The sequence below is a fragment of the Orycteropus afer genome, unplaced genomic scaffold, assembly GCF_000298275.1.
Source record: "Orycteropus afer afer isolate SDZICR_OR568_19922 unplaced genomic scaffold, OryAfe1.0 scaffold00368, whole genome shotgun sequence".
Classification (NCBI taxonomy): domain Eukaryota; kingdom Metazoa; phylum Chordata; class Mammalia; order Tubulidentata; family Orycteropodidae; genus Orycteropus; species Orycteropus afer.
In genome coordinates this window covers 1,100,778-1,121,430 of record NW_006921955.1, presented here as the reverse complement: position 1 = coordinate 1,121,430, position 20,653 = coordinate 1,100,778, and the positions used below count along the sequence as shown (strand labels likewise).

General features: G+C 36.8%; 1 protein-coding gene across 1 annotated transcript in view; it reads left to right on the top strand.

Moving 5' to 3' along the window:
- Window positions 1–15,498, top strand: part of NOL8 (nucleolar protein 8) — a 93,975-nt gene extending 78,477 nt beyond the window's left edge. Inside the window, exons 10-16 of the mRNA XM_007953004.1 lie at window positions 2,093–2,228; window positions 3,297–3,374; window positions 7,434–7,702; window positions 8,778–8,904; window positions 9,681–9,751; window positions 14,870–14,949; window positions 15,448–15,498. Coding sequence (XP_007951195.1) covers window positions 2,093–2,228; window positions 3,297–3,374; window positions 7,434–7,702; window positions 8,778–8,904; window positions 9,681–9,751; window positions 14,870–14,949; window positions 15,448–15,498 — 812 coding nt within the window. The remainder of the gene's footprint in view (window positions 1–2,092; window positions 2,229–3,296; window positions 3,375–7,433; window positions 7,703–8,777; window positions 8,905–9,680; window positions 9,752–14,869; window positions 14,950–15,447) is intronic.
- Window positions 15,499–20,653: the final 5,155 nt, after the last annotated feature.

Below are 20,653 nucleotides of genomic sequence, written 5' to 3'. Positions count from 1 at the left end.
GTCAGCATAATGTTTTTAAGGTTCATTCATGTTGTAACATGTACTGGGACTTCATTTTTATTTATGACTCAGTAATATTCCATCATGCATATGTACCACATTGTATATGTCCATTCATATGTTGATAGACTGTTTCTACCTTCTGGCTACTATGACTGTGCTGCAGTGAACATCGGGACACAAATACCTGTTTGCATTCTTGCTTTACATACCATTTCTTTTTTATTTCTAAACTTGAGACATAAATTACATCTAATTCAGTCATTTCTACTACAGCTTGTATTTTATGGTATACTTTATTGAATATCATCTCTCATTTGATCTTCACAATTCTTTGAGGCAATTATTATCATACAATACATTTTTAAAATTTAGGAATGTTTGCAATAAATTCTCCAAGGTACTCAGGTACTTGCCAAATTATGTTTAAGAGCTAAGACTTTAGTTCTTCTGACTCAGAAGAAAACATAGCAGTGGCAGAACCTTAGAAATAACCTGCATTTAGAAGCTGAATATAGATTTTACTCTCTTAACTTCATCTACTTTTATCACTCTCCTTACAACTGTTGTGGTATGTATTCCCTCAAAGCTATAGATAACTTGTTCACCACTGACATTTTCTCAAGCTTCATTCTCTGCAGCCTACCTCTAGTATTTCACTATTGACCATCTCTTAAAATTTTCTATTCCCTTTACTTCCATTACAGCTTCCTGATTTTCTTCCTAATTTTTGTAATTCCTAATTTTCCCTTTTCCTCCAAAAGTAGACCCTTCCTAGTAAGTCCCTGTAAGTCCCTTTTGGCTTTAGCCTCCACTTGTGTATAATATTCCCCAGTTTTGAATCTCTTTTGGACAAAACTGTTCTCTGAGCTTTGGGTCCTTTGAACAGTCTTGTGTCTGTGTGAAACTCAGCAATCCAAAACTGTATTTCTCTCTGTCTCTCTCTCTGTCTCTCTCTCTTTCTCTCTCTTTAAACCACTTCCTCCTGACCCATCTCTCTCTGTCAATGGAAATTCTACTCTCAGGGAAGGCAGATGTATAACCTCCATTTTCCTTTCCTTCTCAATTTCTTGTGAATTGCAAAGATAGCCATTCTGTTACTTGAACTTTTAGTCTTTACCAGCATCTATTCTACTTCTCCCTAATATGAATATTTTTAGCTTAAAATTGAAATTACTGTTTTTTGAAGTCAGAAATTGTTGAATATCAGCAGTTTCATATGGTTCAACCTAATGCATATGTAATACAATTTCTTAGTTCGATATATGTGCTCATTTTGTTTCCTCTACCTAGCATCCTGTCCTCCCATCTCTGGGGATCTGGTTTGCCTTTTCTACCTCAGGCTCCACCTAATTATAAAACATTTATTGATCTAGTTTAATATAATCTCTACTCTCTTTGCACCCTTAGAAATCTTGAGAGCATTTCCATAAAGAACATAAATCAGCTTTTTTTTCTAGTTCTGCTATTGGTTGTTTATATCCTGCAGTCAATTGAAAGGGTCTTGAAACCTTAGACATCTTCCTTTGTAGTTCTATCTATAATCCAAAATAACTATATAACTCTGTTTTGATATTTGTTTGTTTCTAGCAGTTGAATACATCAGGTTATAGAATTCCAGATGCCCTGTGTATGTAGGGCACATGACTCTTTATCTGAAATATTTATTACTAGTTCAAAGGCTGAAGCCACTGTCTTCTGAAATGTCATATTAACAGACAATGAAATTATCATCTTCACTCTCTTTATCACTGTTTTAGAATGCTGAAAAATTATTGTTAAAATAATGTTAAAAATAAGTATCTGTTTACCAATTTAAAATTTTTTTAGACTTGTCAATTAAAGCTGTTAAATCTGGATTTCACTTTCATAAATATAAGTGGTTCTTTGTGTTTTCTGGTCATGGCATTTCTGGGTTCCTTGTGACACGAGGGTCTTAGAGATACGGGAGTTACCAAAATAAGGCTTATTTTTTTCTTCTTCCTATCATACTGAGCTGTTGTACATATTTAGGTACTTAATGATTATTTAATGATTGAGACTTTTAAAGCTATACTTGCCATGAGGTTGCTAATTATCCTATCTGTCACAGAGGTAAATGAAAAGAAAACTGAGGAAGAAGAGCTTGCTGCAGAAAAAAATAAAGCACTAGATGTTGTGCAACGTGTTTTGTACATCAACCTGAACAATTCTACATGCCAAGGATCAATAACTGCTAAGAAATTTAAGTATGGTTTCTGTTGGATCCCAGTCCATCTTATTATCCTTTATCATAATGGCTTCTTGAACTCAATTTGAAACTAGCCCATTTTAAACTTTCTGAGGAGGGCATTTGGCGGTATGTGTCAGAACTCAAAAATAGTACATTTACTTTTGACCCAGTGAGTGATTCACCTCAAGAAATTAAACCTAAAGAAATTATTTTTGTCCTTATATATTTAGTTATTATTGCAGCATTGTTTCCATTAGTGAAACAATGGACTGGCAAAACAAATATACCATGAATGTACAGTGACTATTTAGCTATTTTTAGTGGTCACGTTATTTATAGGTATGAGAGGAAAATTTATGTTGTATTTTTTTGAATTTTACAAAAATACATATAGTACAGTTAGGTAGTTTTTATTTTCTTTACACATCCTTGAGTTAATCTATTTATTTAAACTGACTCTTAAGAAAAGTTTCAAACATAATTTAGAGACTACTATAATGAAACTGTGCATACCATCACCTAGCTTCTGCAATTATCAACATATGGCCACTTTTTTCATCTATATCTTTACTTCCTCTTGCCTGCCCACTGAAATTATTGTGAAATATACAAATCTCAGATATGATATAATTTCATCTGTATACATTTCAATATATATAATTTTTTTATTGTGATTTGGTGAAAATTTACAGAGCAAATTCACTTTCCATACAGCAGTTCACATACATTTTGTCTCATGACATTGACTACAATTTACCATAATGCAACAGCTCCCCTCCCACTTTTCCTGATAGTTACTTCTTCCCTGTGTCTGTCCCTCCATACACTCCTGACCCCTGAGCTGTCTCCCTTATTTCAGTATGTTTTAAATCATTTACAAGTTAAAGAGCCAAGGAAACTGAAAAGTATGTAATTTTTAATAAGAATATTTTTACAAGATTGATACTTCTTTTTGAGATCATATCATTTCCACTTGCCCCAAAATTCATTTTCCTAATGTTGACTTATAATTTGCTATTTATTTTTTACATTAGTGCTCTGACTTACCTCTTCCAACTTACCAATTTCCTTTCTTTTTACATAGGGACATCATACATTATGATCCAACAAGGCATGACCATGTCACTTTTGAAAGAAAAAGAGATGATAAACCAAAAGAAAGGTAAATTTCAAACTACCCTTTTTAGTAATAAAAGCATATGAACTAATCTACTTTTAGACAGTAAGAAAAGTATATAATAATGAGTATCTGCCAAAAGGGCAGAGGGAGGCCACATCTTCTGACCTCCTCTAACCCCACAAGAGGAAGACAGAATCACCATCAGTAGCCTAAGGCTAGACATGCTGCCTTCCTTCAGCCCTTGCACCAACCGTGACACCAACTGTTCCTCCCACAGCACCCACCATCTCTCTGCTGGGTTTGATAATTCGCTGCAGTGGCCACACAGAACTCACAGATTATGGGGTTTATTAGAGAAGCACCAGACTACAATCAAAGTTCAGAAATACACTCAGTCTCTTGCAGACAGCCATCTTACTCAGCAGCCAGCAGTCTCAGTAGCACATTGCTCTCTCAGCAGTGTATGTCTTTCATGTCTCTCTCTCTCTCAGGAGCCTGTTTCTCTCAGCAGCATATCTTTCTCAGCCAGCAGTCAGACCCCCTTCTACCTCTAGGAGGGCTCCTTTTGAGCCTAGGAGAGTGGCCAAACTAACCAATCCCAGTGTCAGAATTCTATACACCTGAGAGAGAGAAAACTTCCCAGAAGATTGATTCCTGCCACTCTCAACAAAAATACCCCAGGTGGATAACTTTAACAATCAAGGGTTACTCAGTTGCAAATGGCAAATTCCACCATGAAGTTTACAAAGATTTATGGCTACACCACAATATCCTATCAGTATGTCCTGATTGTATTTAGTTTGAAGACTAGCAGATGAAAAGTTAGGAATTATTAACATGGTAGAGAAAGTCTTACCTTTTGACAAAAGAATCCCATATATAAATAATAACATGTGCTCCAGCTCTAGTATGGTCCTTCCTACTTGTATTAGTTTCCTGTGACTGATGTAACAAACTTTTACAAACTTCCTGATTTAAAACAAATTTGAGGATTTCTGGCAAGGTGGCAGAATAGGCAGACAAGCTACATAGGCTCTGCGACAAAGAAACAAGAAACCAATTGAAACAGATATAGAAGATGATATTAGAACCCTGAGCTTTGAATGGAAGGATAAAAAAGTGGATTAAATACCAATCAGGAGAAGAACCTGAATGAAAACAGTGAATAAGGGAACAAATAAAGCTGCAGACTGTCAGCTGTCCTGATGGCACAGCCAATTTGAATATTTATAAGTTGCATCTTGACCTGGGCAGCAACCTAAGAATCAGCTCTGCTTGCCAAGGACTGCATGGGCACATGCATTGGTGGGTGATGACTAGAAAGGAAAACAAGGCATGGAGTGCTGAATTTGGATTTACAGTGATGGAAAAATAGCATTGATTAAGGTAGGGTTCCACACCAAGTTAATGTAATTGCTATTAATAACTTGTACACTTTTAAATAATTGAATTGGCAAAAGTTGTGTAATTGATATATGTACAAGGACCAATAAAATGTTTCACTGCTAAGGCTGCTTATATATAACCAAACACCTTATGGGATTTGGTTCCTTGATTTGGAGATTTAAGGTCATAGTTTCATGGGACATTCCAGTTAATTAGACCTCATCATGTGCTTAGTGCTTCTGCTCTACTTCATGGATCATTGTGTTGTACCTGGGCTCATTAAATCTTACAAGAGGCCATTTAAGGAACAACCGTTGTTTTCTTCTGAAACAACAGAGGAAAAGAGGGTCATGAATAGAAGGAGAATGTGGACTTTGTGACTCATTGCTTCCATGAACAACAACTGCGTCCTTTGTCATAAGACAAGAACTGATTCGTACCTAGGCACCAAAAGGGGCAAAATGCAGAACAGAATTTCAAATTGTCATGGACTCCAGACTTTCTGTAGCTATGGAGACTGGATGAACCCCCGAAACGATTGCCCTGAGATAATCTTTAAACCAAAAATACTCCCTGAAGTCTTCTTAAAACTACACAATAACTTAGCTTCACTCAAAAAATGTCTACCTTGAGCACTGTGCTCTTCTAAGAATCATTTATATGGGTTCAGTTTGACAGCAGCAACTCAAAAGCATAGGTAGGAAGCTTACGGGACAGTGAGTTTATGTTAATGGAAAGGAACAACTCAGAAAAGGAGGATGAGGGAAGGATTGCACAACTCAGAATGTAATCAGTGTCACTGAACTGTACATGTAGAAACTGTTGAATTGCTGTATGTTTTACTGTGTATATTCTCAACAACAGAAATTATTTTTAATAAGAATCATATTATCAAACCAAAGTAGAAAAACTACAAATATTCCTTGCAATGTAGAATTTTTGTATGTTATTTCAGTTATTGCACATTGAACATAACAGGTATGTGAGGGTTGTTTTGTGCTGTTAGTTTTGCTTTTATATCTAGGTTGTATTGTTTATTGCTATGTAACAAACTACCTAAAAACATTCCATCCTAAAACCGCAAATGCATATTTATCTCAAAGTCTGTACAGGTCTAGAATTTGACTTCATTAGGTAATTCTGGCTTAAGGTCTCTTGTGAGGTTGCAGTCAAAATGTTGCCTAGGACTTCTACTACTTCTGAATTCTTGTCTGGGCCAAGATGATCTTCCAAGGTGGCTCACTCATGGCTATTAGAGGAAATCTTTAGTTCCTCAGTGGCCTCACGATATGGCAGGTAGCTGAGATCACTCAAGGCAAGTGATCCAAACTGAGGGAAGAGCAAGGAGAAAACTAAAGGGTATTCTGTGACACTAGTCTTCTAAGTTATATACATTACATTTACCCTATTCTGTTTTTTAAAAGATTTTTCTAAGTTTAACCCACAGTCAAGGAATAGAGGGGAATTAACCTCCACCTCTGCAAAGAAAGAGAGTATCAAAGAAATTTTAGACCAGTTTTAAAGCCACCACTTTCAGGTTCTGTGATAATTGCTTGGAACTGTGTATATAACATAATTTTCTATAGAACTCAGTTTGATAGGAGGCAAATCTGTCTTACATCCTAGCTGCTTTAATTTATTTAATGAAGTATTAAAAGTTTCTTTCTATGACCTGGTCTCCACTGATAAAATTGTTATTTAGAACATCGTGGTCACTTATTATTTTACATAGTATTTTAAGACCTTTTGCCTGATCTTATATATAACATATGGAATGGACTCATAGGAAAAAGGATCTTAATATTTTGCTAGGTAAAAACTCAGTTTTGAAAATGGCCATGTAATATTTAGTCTAAGCTCAAAGAAAAAATAGCATATTAAATATGTTGTTGTTGTTGTTGTTATGTGCCATCGAGTTGGCCGCGACTCATAGCGACCCCTCCTTGGGTTTCCGAGGCAGTATCACTGTGGAAGTAGGATTGCCCAACCTTCCTTCTGAGGAGTGGCTGATAGGTTTGAACCTCCAGCCTTCTGGTTAGCAGTCAAGTGCTTTAGCCACTTAAATATATGACAGTTTTATGGTAAAATAAATATTTCATCTTAGAGTACTCTTAGTACATTTATACTTCATATCTAAAACTAAGTTAAACCAAATCCTTTTCAAATTCAGGTTCATAAAATGCATAGAATTATAAAACTTGAAATGGTTTACCATGTTTACCTAGTTTAGAGTCTTCAATTGACAGATGAGAAAACTGAAGCTCTTGATATTGTTAATTTTCTTACTCCAAGTATTATCTTAGGTGTCATTTCTGAAATACAGGTAAGAAATTGAGGTAGAAGAGTATGATTCATGTTCAATATTTGGAGATGTTTATTGAAATAGTTTTATTACTTGAGTTTTTGTGTCGCTCTGGTGGCATAGTGCCTAAGGCATTTGAGTGTTAACCAGAAGGTTGATGGTTCAAACCCACCAGCCACTATGCAGATGGAAGAGTGGGCAATCTACTTCCGTAAAGATGAGTGCCTCGAAACCTAGTGGGGGTCATATGAGTTGGAATCAACTCAGTGGCAGGGAGGTTTTTTTCGCTTTCTTTTTGGTTGCTGAATGAATGGAATTAAGGTACTCAAAATGTCTTCCTTTCCTGATGTCTGGAAATTTTCCCAGAAGTGACTATTTCTTTGTGATGTACTTATCTGTATATGTCATGGCAGTAAAGCAAAACGAAAGAAGAAAAGAGAAGAAAGTGAGAAACTACCTGAGGTATCCAAAGAAATGTATTATAACATTGCTACAGATTTGAAAGAAAGACTCCAAACTACAAAAGGTATCAATGAAAAGAAAGAAAATGTACCATGGAACGAGGACTGTGGTGGAGACAAAACAGAAGTTAATGATCCTGCATCTCTGAAGAATGGGGATGAGGAGCCAATTAGGTTTACGTTTTCCTTTTTTGATTCAGATGCCAAAGATGTAAAGGAAGGTAATTTTTTTCTTTTGCTTTTTCACTTCAGACAGGTTAAAATTAATAGATTGAGTCTACATTTAGTGTAATGATTTAACATTAGCTGGGTAAAGGTTTCTTCCTTCCACAAGATAAGAAATGTGAGGTTCAGTATTTATAATCAGAAATTAACAGTGCCCAAAGCTATTTTTAGTACAAGAAGAAATCATTTTTGTAAACTTCTAGTAAGCTGCCATATGAAAGGAGATCAGAGAATAGTGTGCAACATCTTCTTTTATTGAGTAGAAGTATCCATGAAAAAGTGTAATGAGCCATATATTTAGTTTCATATGGTATGTGCAGGGTCCCTTGGTGGCACAAACAGATTGTGCTGGACTGCTAATTTAGCCCAGCAGCACCGTGGATAAAAGCCCCGATGATCTACTTTAGTAAAGGTTACAGCCGTGAAAACCATATGGAGCACTACTGCTGTGTAACTTATAGTGTCACCATGAATCATAATCAACAGCAAGAGGTTTTGGGTTTTTCAATCATAAATGCAGTTGAAAAAGCCATGACTTATGGACAGCCAGTGCCTAATATGGTTGGGGAAAAAAAATAGGTAAACAGCTTTAAGCATATATGCCATGTGATTAACATACTATTTGTTTCAAAAGTTTATCCTTGGATTTTGCATTCCATTTCAGTCAGTTCACCGCTGAAGCTTAAAATAGACCACAGGTTAAAAACACCTTTCTTACTAGGTTACTCTTCACTTAGTATTCAGACATACATGCAGCTTTTCTGAATGTTTATAAAAAGCATTATATATCTTTACAGAAGCTTATATGCAAACCTAACTACAATAGATCTACTTTAGAAATCATCAGTTAAAGTAGCATCCATTTTTGTAAACACACTATGCTACATGTAAAAAAAATTAGCATAGTGCACTTAGGAAAATACAAGGTGGGGAAGGGGTGGGGTGCCGTTGGCAAAAACATAACAACATGCTCATTATTTGCATAATAATATGGTAATCAAACATGTTTGTTCAGAAGTGCTGGGTTGTTGAGTTATAATCCCCTCATCATTTATTGTTATGGCAATATAGAGACCTATAGAGCTGAAACAGTGAAGCCTGGAAAGATTGCATGGCATGGAAACCCTTGTTTCCAAGACAGCAGCTCAGAAGAGGAAGATACTACTATAGAAATAGATCCCAGAAAGCCCAACCCTGGGTAAGTTGTTTCTGTGCAAGTGTATTTCATGTTTTGTAAAATCTCAGACTTACTTTAGGGATAACAAAAAAAACAAAAATGGAACTCACTGCCATTGAGTCAGATCTGACTCATAGCAACCCTTCCTTGGGTTTCCGAGGTGGTATCACTACAGTCTTCCTTCCGAGGAGTGACTGGTGGGTTTGAACCACCAGGCTTATGGTTAGCAGTCACATGCCTTAGGCACTACGCCACCAGAGTTCCCATTTTAGAGATAGTATAGAAATACCTAAGCTTATCTTCACAACACAACTTTATCTTCTCTCCACTGTGGAGTTCTTGACCTTTGGGTACTAGAGAGCTTGTTTCTTTTTCCTTGAGATTTAGACAGCTCTAGTAGAAGCCAGGCATATGATGAGCTCAGGAACAGGAAACTGACAGTGATGTTTCTAATTGGAAACAGGTTGCCAGTGGTCTGTCTCTCTCTTCTTTTGAACTCCTGGCAACCAGAGGTGATGGCAGCTAGAGGGTGAGCATGTGGTATCAGAAACCAGTAAGAGGAGGGTAAAGTTCATACTTAAATGGATTATCAAAACTTCAGATAGAAAGAGAATGTTGAATGGAGAGGGAGGGAGTGTGTGGTCATTTTCACTCAGGGAAATAATAAGCAAAAACACAAAGCAGATATATTTGAGGAATAGTCATTTCATTGTAAACATTTGTAAACATTTCTTCTTCTTAAAGACTGAAATTAAAACAACTAATATTTGTCTATCTCTTTCTCTTTCCTACCTCAGAGAAGTATCAATTCCTGAGAAAGTAATCAATAGATGGTTCTTTTTCTCTAAGAATGATGAGAGACTTCATGGTAAGTACCATTTTTCCATTAAATACTGTCTTCATAATTCATTTTTTATTTTTTGTTGTTGCTGAAAATGTATACAACAAAACATAACACCAGTCAATAATTTCTACATGTACAATTCAGTGACATTGGTTATACTCTTCAAGTTATGCAACCATGTTCACCCTCCTTTTCCATATTGTTCTTCCCTCATTAACTCACTGGCCCCTAAGCTTTCTATCTACTCTTCCAAGTTGCTGTTTTTCGTTTGAACTTGTATAGATAGTCCTTTAAAAGAGCACAGTGCTCAAAGTGCATGACCTTTGCAAATTAAGCTGAACTAGTGTTCTTTTTAAATAAGACTTCAGAAGGTTATTTTTGTTTTATAGTTCAAAGATTATGTCAGGGTAATGGTTTTGTGTTTATCCAGCCTTAGTGGCTCTAGAAAGTCTGGATTCCAATAGATCTTTCCACTGCTCACACTGATAAAATAACATGCATCCAAATACAGACACTTTCATAAAGTGCCAATCCTGAAGAATACTTTTTCAATGTCAAGTAGTTAAGCCAGGGCTTCCAACCAGTTCATTCTAGTTTAACCTCCTGCTGGGAATTTGCCTTTCCACCCCAGATATACTGAATCAGAATCTACATTTTAACCAGATCCCTATACATAAGAACCATTTGAGAATACATAAAAACCACTTGGGGATCTTATTAAAAAGTAGATTCTGGTTCAGAATATCTGGGGTAGAAATGTACATTATCAACAGGGGTTCAAACCAGTTCAAAGCCCTGGGTTAAGCTACCTTCATCAGACTGATGATTGTTTACTTGTGAAGCTCTCAAGGGTTGGAGAGCTCACCACTCACCAACTTAATTGCTCATTCATTATCATCTACAGAATATTGTTTTGTTCTTGAGACTTGCTTAAGTACTAGACATACAAAACTTCTTTAAGTTTTTACTACCCTAAATGTCCATGTGAAAGCCCCAACACTGCTGATGAACTCCTCATATCTTAAAGCCTAGCACAAACAGAAATAAACAGTTGCATAATAGTAAACTGTATGTAAACAGTATAATCTTAGGAATACTACACTTCCAAAAGCATTAAAAATCTTTTTTTTTAATTCATAGCAAATGGAAACAGTGGCCTTAACCCAACCCTTATACCATACACAAAAACCAAAATATAAAAACTAAAACCATAAAATTCTTAGAAGAATATACAGAGGTACAACTATAGGACCTACTTTTTAAGTAATGATCTATCAGATATGACAACAAAAGCACAAGCAGCTGAAGACAAAAATGTAAGTAAGACCTTACAAAAATTAAATACTTCTTTTGCATCAAAGGACTTTATCAAAAAAGCAAAAAAGCAGCCTGTAGATTCAGAGAAAACGTTGGAAACCCACATATCTAATAAAGGTCTAACATCCAAAATATATAAAATACTTCTGCAAATTAACAACAAAGAGACAAACAGCCCAATCAAAAATTGGACAAAAGACTTGGAAAGTTCACTAACCAAACCAAAACCAAATTAATTGCCAGTGAGTAGATTCTGACTCATAGCGACCCCTTTGGTTTTCTAAGGCAATAAATCTTTATGGAAGTAGATTGCCCAGTCTTCCTTCTGTGGAGTGGCTGGTAGGTTTGAACCACCAACCTCTAGTTAGCAGTCAAATGCTTTAGACTGTGCCACCAGAGCACCTTAAGTTCACCAAAGAGGATATTAAAATGGCCAACAAGCACATGAAAAAGTACTCAAAGTCATTATACATTACCAGGTGAAACCTACTACGATTGAGTCAATTCCAACTTACGGCAACCTCATAGTACAGAGTAGAACTGCCCCATGGGATTTCCAAGGCTGTAAATCTTTATGGAAACTGACTGCCTCATCTTTCTCCCACAGAGAGGCTGGAGGGTTCAAACCACCAACCTTTTGATTAGTAGCCAGATGTGTTCATTTCTGTGCCACTAGAGCTCCTTCATTAGCCTTTAGGTAGATGTCAATCAGAACTACAATGAGATACCGGCTTACCCCCATTCAGTGATCAAAAAAAAAAAAAAGGGAAACATTAGGTGTTGCCAAGGTTGTAGAAAAACAAAAACCTTCATCGATTGCTGCTGGGAATGTAAAATGTTGCATCCACTGGTGGAAAAGTTTGCAAATGACTCTAACAGTTGAGCATAGAATTAACATATGACCCTGCAATTCCACTCTTTGGTATAGAGTTGACTCTTGAACAGCACAGGTTTGAACAGTGCAAGTCCTTTTATATGCAGATTTTTTTCAAGATATGGATCTTGGAGAAATTCAAAAGCTAATAGACAATATCAGAGGAATTAAAAGAAGAAAACTTGATGGAGATGAGCACCGCCAAACCAGTGCCAGGTGATGAGGAAGAAAATGTAGAAGCAGCAGTGCCGGGGGCGGGGGGGGCACTGACATTAGACAGTCTGGCAAAAGGGTTCTGATTATTCAAGACTGTTTTTGACTATTTTTATGACAGACCCTTCTATGATACAGGTACTGAAACATGAAAAAGGATTGGTACAGTATAGAAACATTTTTAGAGAAATGAAAATGCAAAAAAGAACAAAGTTATGATATATTTCTGTAAAGTTATATCAAGTATGCTTGCCTCTCCTGCCTCCCCTTATACCTCTTCTGCCTCTGCCAGTCCTGACCCCTATGCTTCCTTCTAAGCCTACTCAACATAAAGACAAGGATGAAGACCTTTATGATGATCCACATCCACTTAAGAAGTAGTATATATTCATCATGCTGTACAGTTAATAAATGTATCTGTTGTATATATGTGTGAGTATCTTTGTGTGAAAATCTAATAACTGTAATGCAAGAACAGTGTATATTGACTGTTTATGTTATCAGTAAGGCTTCCAATCAACTGTAGGCTGTTAGGAGTTAAGTTTTGGGGGAGTCAAAAATTATATGCACGTTTTCCTGCAAGACACTGTATAGCGTAGATGAACTCAGAGGACATTATGCTGAGTGAAATAAGTCAATCACAGAAGGACCGTTATTGTAAAAAGTCAAGGAAAGGTTTATATATGGAAGGAAATTTTCTTGGTTGGTTACCAGGAGGGGAGGGGAGGGAACACTGCTAGATAGGTGGAGACAAGTATTGATTTGGGTAAAGAGAAGGGCAATGTACCAAATATGAATGATCAACACAGTGGCATTGAAGAAAAGGGAAGACAGAGAGAGGTGCATAGGAGGTATGGACAACAAAGATGAACCCTTTTGCACATATAATACTGCATTGTCAGTGAAGGCAAACATTAATCTATGGGTGGATAGATGGATAGACAGGCTGAACTATTAGATACGTCTATGCAAGGGGAAGTATGCCCATGACCATGTATACAGTTGGCAATGTTTCTATAAGTGTATTGGTATGTTCTGTAAGAATTCCCAGGTATATAGTACAGCTGACAAGGGACAAGGTTGTAGTCACTTCTTGGCCACAGCCAGCTACGCAGAGGAAGCTAGTAGTTGGACCTGTGGGCTCGGGACCATGGTCACAGAAGACATCAAGCTCAATTGGCATAACATACTACGCACAAACATTGTTCCATATCTTACTTTGGCAAGTAGCAACTAGGATCTGAAAACCTTGCAAGCGGCCATCTAGATGCAACAATGGGTTTCTCCTCATCCAGAGCAAAGAAGAAGAAAACCAAAGATGCATGGAAACAATTAGTCCAAGTGACTGGTTGTTGTTGTTGTTGTTGTTGTTGTTGTTGTTGTTATTATGTGCCATTGAGTTGGCCCCAACTCATAGCAACCCCTCCTTGGGTTGCCAAGGCAGTATCACTACGGAAGTGACAATTGCCCAACCTTCCTTCCAAGGAGTGGCTGGTGGGTGCAAGCCTCATCCTATACGACTATGAGACCAGAAGAACTAGATGATGCCTGACTACACTCTCAACCACTCGGAGGGGGATCTCTGTAGGAGATCCTGGATAGAAACGGAGAACAATGTAGAACAAAACTCAAAATCATTTAAAAAAAAAAAATGGGGGACCAGGTTTGTTGGTCTGTAGAGAGCCTGGTAAAACCCCTGAGACTATGGTCCCTCTCTGCCCTTCAAGTCTGGAATTGAACACACTCTTGTGGTTTCCAGCCAAATAAAAGACAGGCATATGAAGTGAACATTTATATTAAGTACATATACTCCTTGGAGAGATCAGTCATGGGAGAAGAGGAGGACTGTGTATACACAGGGGGACAGCTTGGAGGGCAGGAGTGCATGGGAGGGAAAAATCCCAGGAAAAATGTAACTATGGGGAGGAAGTTGGAGGGAAGCTGTTGCACTGTGGGCAGTTGCAGTCAATGTCATGAGACAAAGTGTGTGAGCTGCTGTATGGAAAATGAATTTGCTCTGTAAACTTTCACCCAAATCACAATAAAAATTTTAAAAAATAAAAAGTTATATGCAGATTTTCAACTACACGGGAAGCTGGCACCCCTACATGCCACGTTGTTCAAGGTTGTATACCCAAAAGACTTGAAAGCAATGCAAACAGACATATATACACTAGAGTTCTTACAGCAGTATTCACAATTTCAAAAAGGTGGAAACAACCAAAATGTCTATCAACAAACAGATGAATGGATAAACACAATGTGTTATATACATACAGTAGAATATTATTCAGGCATAAAAAGAAAGGAAGTACTGATGCATGCCACAATATGGATGAACCTAGAAAACATTTTGAGTGAAATAAGTCAATCACAAAAGAGTAAATAATATATGATCTCACTTATATGAATTAAGAAAAAATACAGAAACCAAAAATAATTAGTGGTTAGTAGGAGTGGCAGGAAGAGGGACAGGAGGAATTTTTGCTTAGGATGCTTTGAATGTTTGTTAATAGTGGGATAATTTGGAAAAGGATAGCAGAATTTGAAGAATGTAATTGGTGTCACTTTGTTATACATGTAGAAATTATTGAATTGTATTGTTTCACCACAATTTTTTTTTTTTTAAATGGCCTTATTTAGAAGTCACATTGGCAACCTTGATGTTGCCAGCACTAGAATATTGTCTGTTTTGGTATTAAGTTGCAGGCTTATCCTTTTCATTTTCCCATTAGTAGGTTCTAAGTTATTCTGGAGAGAAGCAGAAAGTAATATGAGCAGGAATTATTGGGAGGCCCAAACAAATAACCTGCGTAAGGTGAGTAACTCTATCTCTACAGTGACTGTCTCCTAAAATAAATGGTATATCCTTAGCATTTCTTTGTTTTAATATTTCCCAGAGTGATTGTAATGAGATTTGAAACTTAAAGGATAACAACTGAGTTTAAAACAATTTAAAGTCTCAGAATTATAGAGCTAAAAGATAACTTGAAGATATTTAATTCAACCCATGTATCATAAAAATGAGGGAACTGAAGACTGGCCAGATGAACTGGTCACATAGTTCCATCCAGGCTTACTGAATAACATGAAAACATGAGAGTTATTTTGTTGTTGTTTAGGACTGAATTGAATTTCCCACTGTATTGTTTAAAGCCAAAAGTTTAAGTATTCCCTGTTCATTTTAAGTGAGTGCTCACAAAATGGGTGGACTGCCTTGAGGTTCCACAACCCTGAGACTGGAAAACATTTTACTTTATAATTACTCAATACCTGGAAACAACTTCTTAACAAAGGCTTTTGTATTTTTTTCTAGGACTGTCGGAAGAAACATAAAGATGCTAAAAGAAAAATGAAACCAAAATAATGACCTAGCAAATGATTTTAGCTGACAAAGAAGCAATTTTAGAATAGAGGTTATTCAAACTCTGGCTAATGAAATATCTTTCTGGTTGCCATCTTTTTCTGTGTAATCCCACTCTACTTCTTAAGTAATTCAGATATTAAACTGAACTTTTTTTTAATGAAGCCCAAGATAGATCCCTAGGCTACCTTTCAACTTTTTGTATGGAATCTCTTTGCCTTCCATTCTCAATAACTCATATGCATCTTCTAATGTAATAGGGTTTTTAATAAGTGGATTGAAGAACATGTGTTTTCCAAGTTAAGCTCCATGTAAATTAAATATTTACAGTATTTGAAATTCTTATTTGATTATATGAACACAACCTATCTCCATTTGGTCTTTTTTTTTTAATAGTCTGATTTCAAGTCAACCTGGAGTTCTATACTTGTATCCTAATGAATAGCTAACATTTCACATTAATATATGAGGCAGTCTTTGACAACTAGAAAATGAAACAGAATATAGAGACTTCCTGTCCTTAGCCTCCAGAAATTAGGGAGTAGCATATGAAGTCAGGCTCATCAATCCCAAAATCCTGGTTAGACCAGAAACAAATGAAAAATAACTAGTGTCTAAAAGATGTAGTCATATTAAAACTCAGGACTATTAATTCCACGTAGGGAAGTAGATTTAAGAATTAAATAATGAACCTGGCTAGGATTCATGACAGATATGGCTCCTATCAAACTGTCTTCTATAAAAATTGTGCTATGTAGACAATTTCAGGGACTAATAATTTCACCCTGATGTGTATATCTTAAGTTATAAGTATTTATTGATTTACATCATGATGGTCTCTCCCAATTGAATGTCAACTCTGACTGCTTGAATCTAATAACAAGGAACAGCAGCCATAGAGTCACTTTGGATTCCTTCATTTCCAAGACTTCAGACTTTATTGAGAATAACAACAACCACTCAACAGGATAAATACAAGTAATTCAAATGTTACACCTTCTTTTAATGTAAGGCACATTTATATATCTATTGCTGCATGACTGACTAACCGAGAACTACTCCATGTAGTATCTTTTGGAGTGGCTTATCTGGGCCTAGAGGATCCACTTCCAAGATGGCTTTCTCTCAGTGCCTTTCCATGTGCTTCTTCACAGCATGATGACTAGATTCTAGGAGCAAGTATTCCAAGGGGCAGGAAGCAACTCCTAGTTTCCTAAGGCCTGGACCCAGAAACTGGCTCAGAGCCACTTCCAATATATTCTACCATTCAGACAGACACAGAGCTCAGAGGAGACACAGATCTTCAGCTCTCAGTAGGAACAATGTCAAATAATTTGTGGCCATAGTAAATCTGCAACACCCTCCAATCCAGATAGCAGTTCACATACACTTTGTCTCATGACATTGACCACAATTCACCACAATGCAACAGCTCCCCTCCCACTTCCTCCTGACAGTCACTTCTTCCCTGTATCCATTCCTCCATGCACCCCTGCCCCCTGAGCTGTCTCCCTGTGCATAAAGAGCCCTTCTCTCTCCCATGATTGTTCTCTCCAAGAAGTGTATCTACCTCAGGTAAATGTTCAACTCCTATGCCTGTCTTTTGTGTTTAGCTGGAAGCCACAGACATGGGTTCATTTCCAGACCTGAAGGGCAGCTAGGGACCATAGTCTCAGTGGCTTGCTAGCTTTTTGAAATATTTCCCTTGAAACTAAGCTACCTCATCAGTACTTTCAACTTGTTAACCTCTCCCTTTTTACCCCACATCTTTCTACAACTACCTCAGAGTCTACTATCCATTAATTCAGTTAATTCTCTTGAAAATGCTTTACATCCTTTGGTTTTATTGTTCTTTCATCCTGCATCTCAGGCAAGTCCTCAGATTCAAAGCTTTGAACCAGAATGGAACTGAAACTGGAAAAAAAACTGATATTTTCACCAGAGTGAAACCAAAAGACAAAAATTTTTTTAAATGTTTTTCTGAACCAGAACAGAAACTGAAAATATTTTTTCCAGATCTGGTGGCGTACTGCCTCAGGCATTTGACTGCTAACCAGAAATCTGGCAGTTCAAACCCACCAGCCACTCCTCAGAAGGAAGGTTGGGCAATCTACTTCCATAGTGATACCGCCTCTGAAACCCAAGGAGGGGTCACTATGAGTCAGGTCTGACTCAACAGCAGTGTGTTTGGTTTGGTTTTGGTTTACTTTTCTATAGTTTTTCTATATTTTCATAATAATTTTTAAGTTGTTAGCAAGACCATTGGACCATTTGCATTTGATTTGCATTTGGCACCCACATATGCCAAATGCCGCTCTGACATATAGCTGATAAGAGCACAGTTCAGTGCTTGGTGAACTACATTTCACAACCAGTGATGACTGCTTGTTACTCAAGATGATTCACAGGCCAGTCAGAGTTTGCTATTTCCTGTACTTGATGCTCTCACAGTTACAGGAGCTGTGCCTACCAAACGTGAGAAACACTCGGCAATTGAGAACAATTGTAGTCAGAAATTTGGAAGAGCTGGTTAAACCGTATCAAGTTCTGAACAGAATTTCATATGAATAGAAATTTGTCAAGTGAGTGTAAACATGTTAAATGTATATTATTCACATTTTTAACTGTGATATTTAAATTCAAGAAATAGAAATTTTTCCTTATCTGCTTTAATTTGATATCTCACAAAGTATTACCAAACATCAGCAACTAATAATGCAATGTATTAGCTAAGAATAATATGAAATTTGTTTTCTAATGAAAAATGAGTTTATATCAAATTAACTTTAGAAACCTTAAAACCTTTAATGAAAGTTAAAGTAAGATTTTAAGTGAACAATTAAGAACCCTTAATAAATGTGGAAATCAAAAACTTTAATGTCAAGGAAAAAATTATCATTAAAAATGATGGTATATTAGGAGCAGTTTATCTAGATCCTTGTTATCATATTCTAATTCTGAACTTGAGGTGAAGAACATATTACATTTAAAAAAAAAAAAAAGCATATGGAAAATAATACAAAATCTGAAAAGGAGCAATACTGAGGTGAAACAAAGGAATATCGTTCCTGATGTCAGAAGGATCTTGGCTGAAAGCAAAGAGTATCACTAAGATGTTTACCTGAGTTTTATTGACTATGGAAAGATACTCAACTATGTGGATAACACTGTGAAGAATGAGAATTTCAGAACACTTAATTGTGCTCATAAGGAACCTATATGTAGACCAAGAGGCAGTTGTTTGAACAAAACAAGAGTATACAGTATGGTTTAAAATCAGGAAAGGTGTGTGTCAGGGTTATGTCCTTTCACCATACTTATTCAAAGTGTATGCTGAGCAGATAATCCAAGAAGCTGGACTATATGAAGAAGAACCTGACATAGGATTGAAGAAGACTGATTAACAACCTTCCATATGCAGATGACACAATCTTGCTGTTGAACGTGAAGACTTGAAGCACTTACTAATAAAGACCTAAAACTACAACCCTCAGTATGGATTATATCTCAGCATAAACAAAAGAAAAATTGGACTTCTGGGATGATGATGTGCCAGTCTTAACAATCTTTGCTATATCTGAGCCCATCATTGCAGCAACTGTGTCAATCCATCTCATTGAGGACCTTCCAAATCTTTGGAACATAGCAAAAGCAGTGATCGGAGGACAATTTATAGTAATATATACACACATCAAAAAAGAAAAGCCAAAATCAACACCTTAACCCAACATTTCCAACAATTATAAAAAATTTAAAAGTAACAAAAAAAGGCTACAGTCAACAACAGAAAAAAAAAAAAAAAAAGATTCAAGCAGAAATAACCATAGAAAGAATGAACAAGACTAGAAGTTGGTTCCTTTAAAAGATTAGTAAAATCTACAGACCACTGGCAAAACTAACAAAGGAAAAGAAGGATACATGCAAATAAGAAACTAAATGGGCGACATCGCAACAGAACCAACCTAAATAGGACAGTATCAGGATATTATGAATAATTGAACCCCAACAAATTTGAAAACTTTGAAGAAACGTACAGATTTCTAAAAACACACTAGTTACCTAAACTAACACAGACTGAGGTAGAAAATTTGAACAAACCCATAACAAAAGAAATTGAACAGATCATTTAAAAAAAAAAAACTACCAGGGGATGGGTGGGACATCCAGGCCCCGAAAATGTCACTGAACAATTGTACCAAACATTCAGAGAAAAACTAACACCAATTCTACGCAAACTATTCCAGAACATAGAAAAGGATGCAATACTTCCATGTGCATTTGACAAAGCAAGCACAACCCTGATACCAAAACCAGGCAAAGACACCACTAAAAAGGAAAATTACAGACCAATATCCCTCATGAATATAGATGCAAAAGTCTTCAACAAAATCCCAGCCAATAGACTCCAACAACATATCAAAAATAATACATGATGATCATGTGGGTTTCATTCCACATATGCAAGGATGGTTCAACATTAGAAAAACTATCAACATAATCCATCACATAAATAAAAGGAAAAAACCTCATAATAATATCAAATGCAGAAAAAGCATTTCATAAAATCCAACACCAATTCCTGATTTAAAAAAAAAAAAAAAAACCTCAGAAAAATAGGAATAGAAGGGAATTCCTCAACATAATAAATAGTAATAAATACTTAGTAATAAATAAATGTCAGCCCCAGGGTTACAGGTGAGGAGAGACAACTCAGGGACGCCCGAAGTAGCAAGCGGGAAGAGCAGGAGAAAGGGAATAAAAAGCCAGGAAGCCAGAGAGAAGAGCAATCAGCCAAAGGAATTAGGTGGGGAGAGGAAACTCGGGCCCACCCAGAGTAGCAGGCCGGAAGAGCAGGAGATAGGGCATAAAAGCCAGGAACCCGGACAGAAGAGCAGTCAGCCCCAGGGTTATAGGTGAGGAGAGACAACTCAGTGACACCCAAAGTAGCTAGTGGGAAGAGCAGGAGAAAGGGAATTAAAAGCCAGGAAGCCTGAGAGAAGAGCAATCAGCCAAAGGGATTAGTTGAGGAGAGGAAACTCAGGCCCGCCCAAAGCAGCAGGACCGGAGAGCAGGAGAAAGGGGATAAAAGCCCGGATCCCAGACAGAGGAGCAGTCAGCCCCAGGGACAACTCAGGGACGCACAAAACAGCAGGGCAGA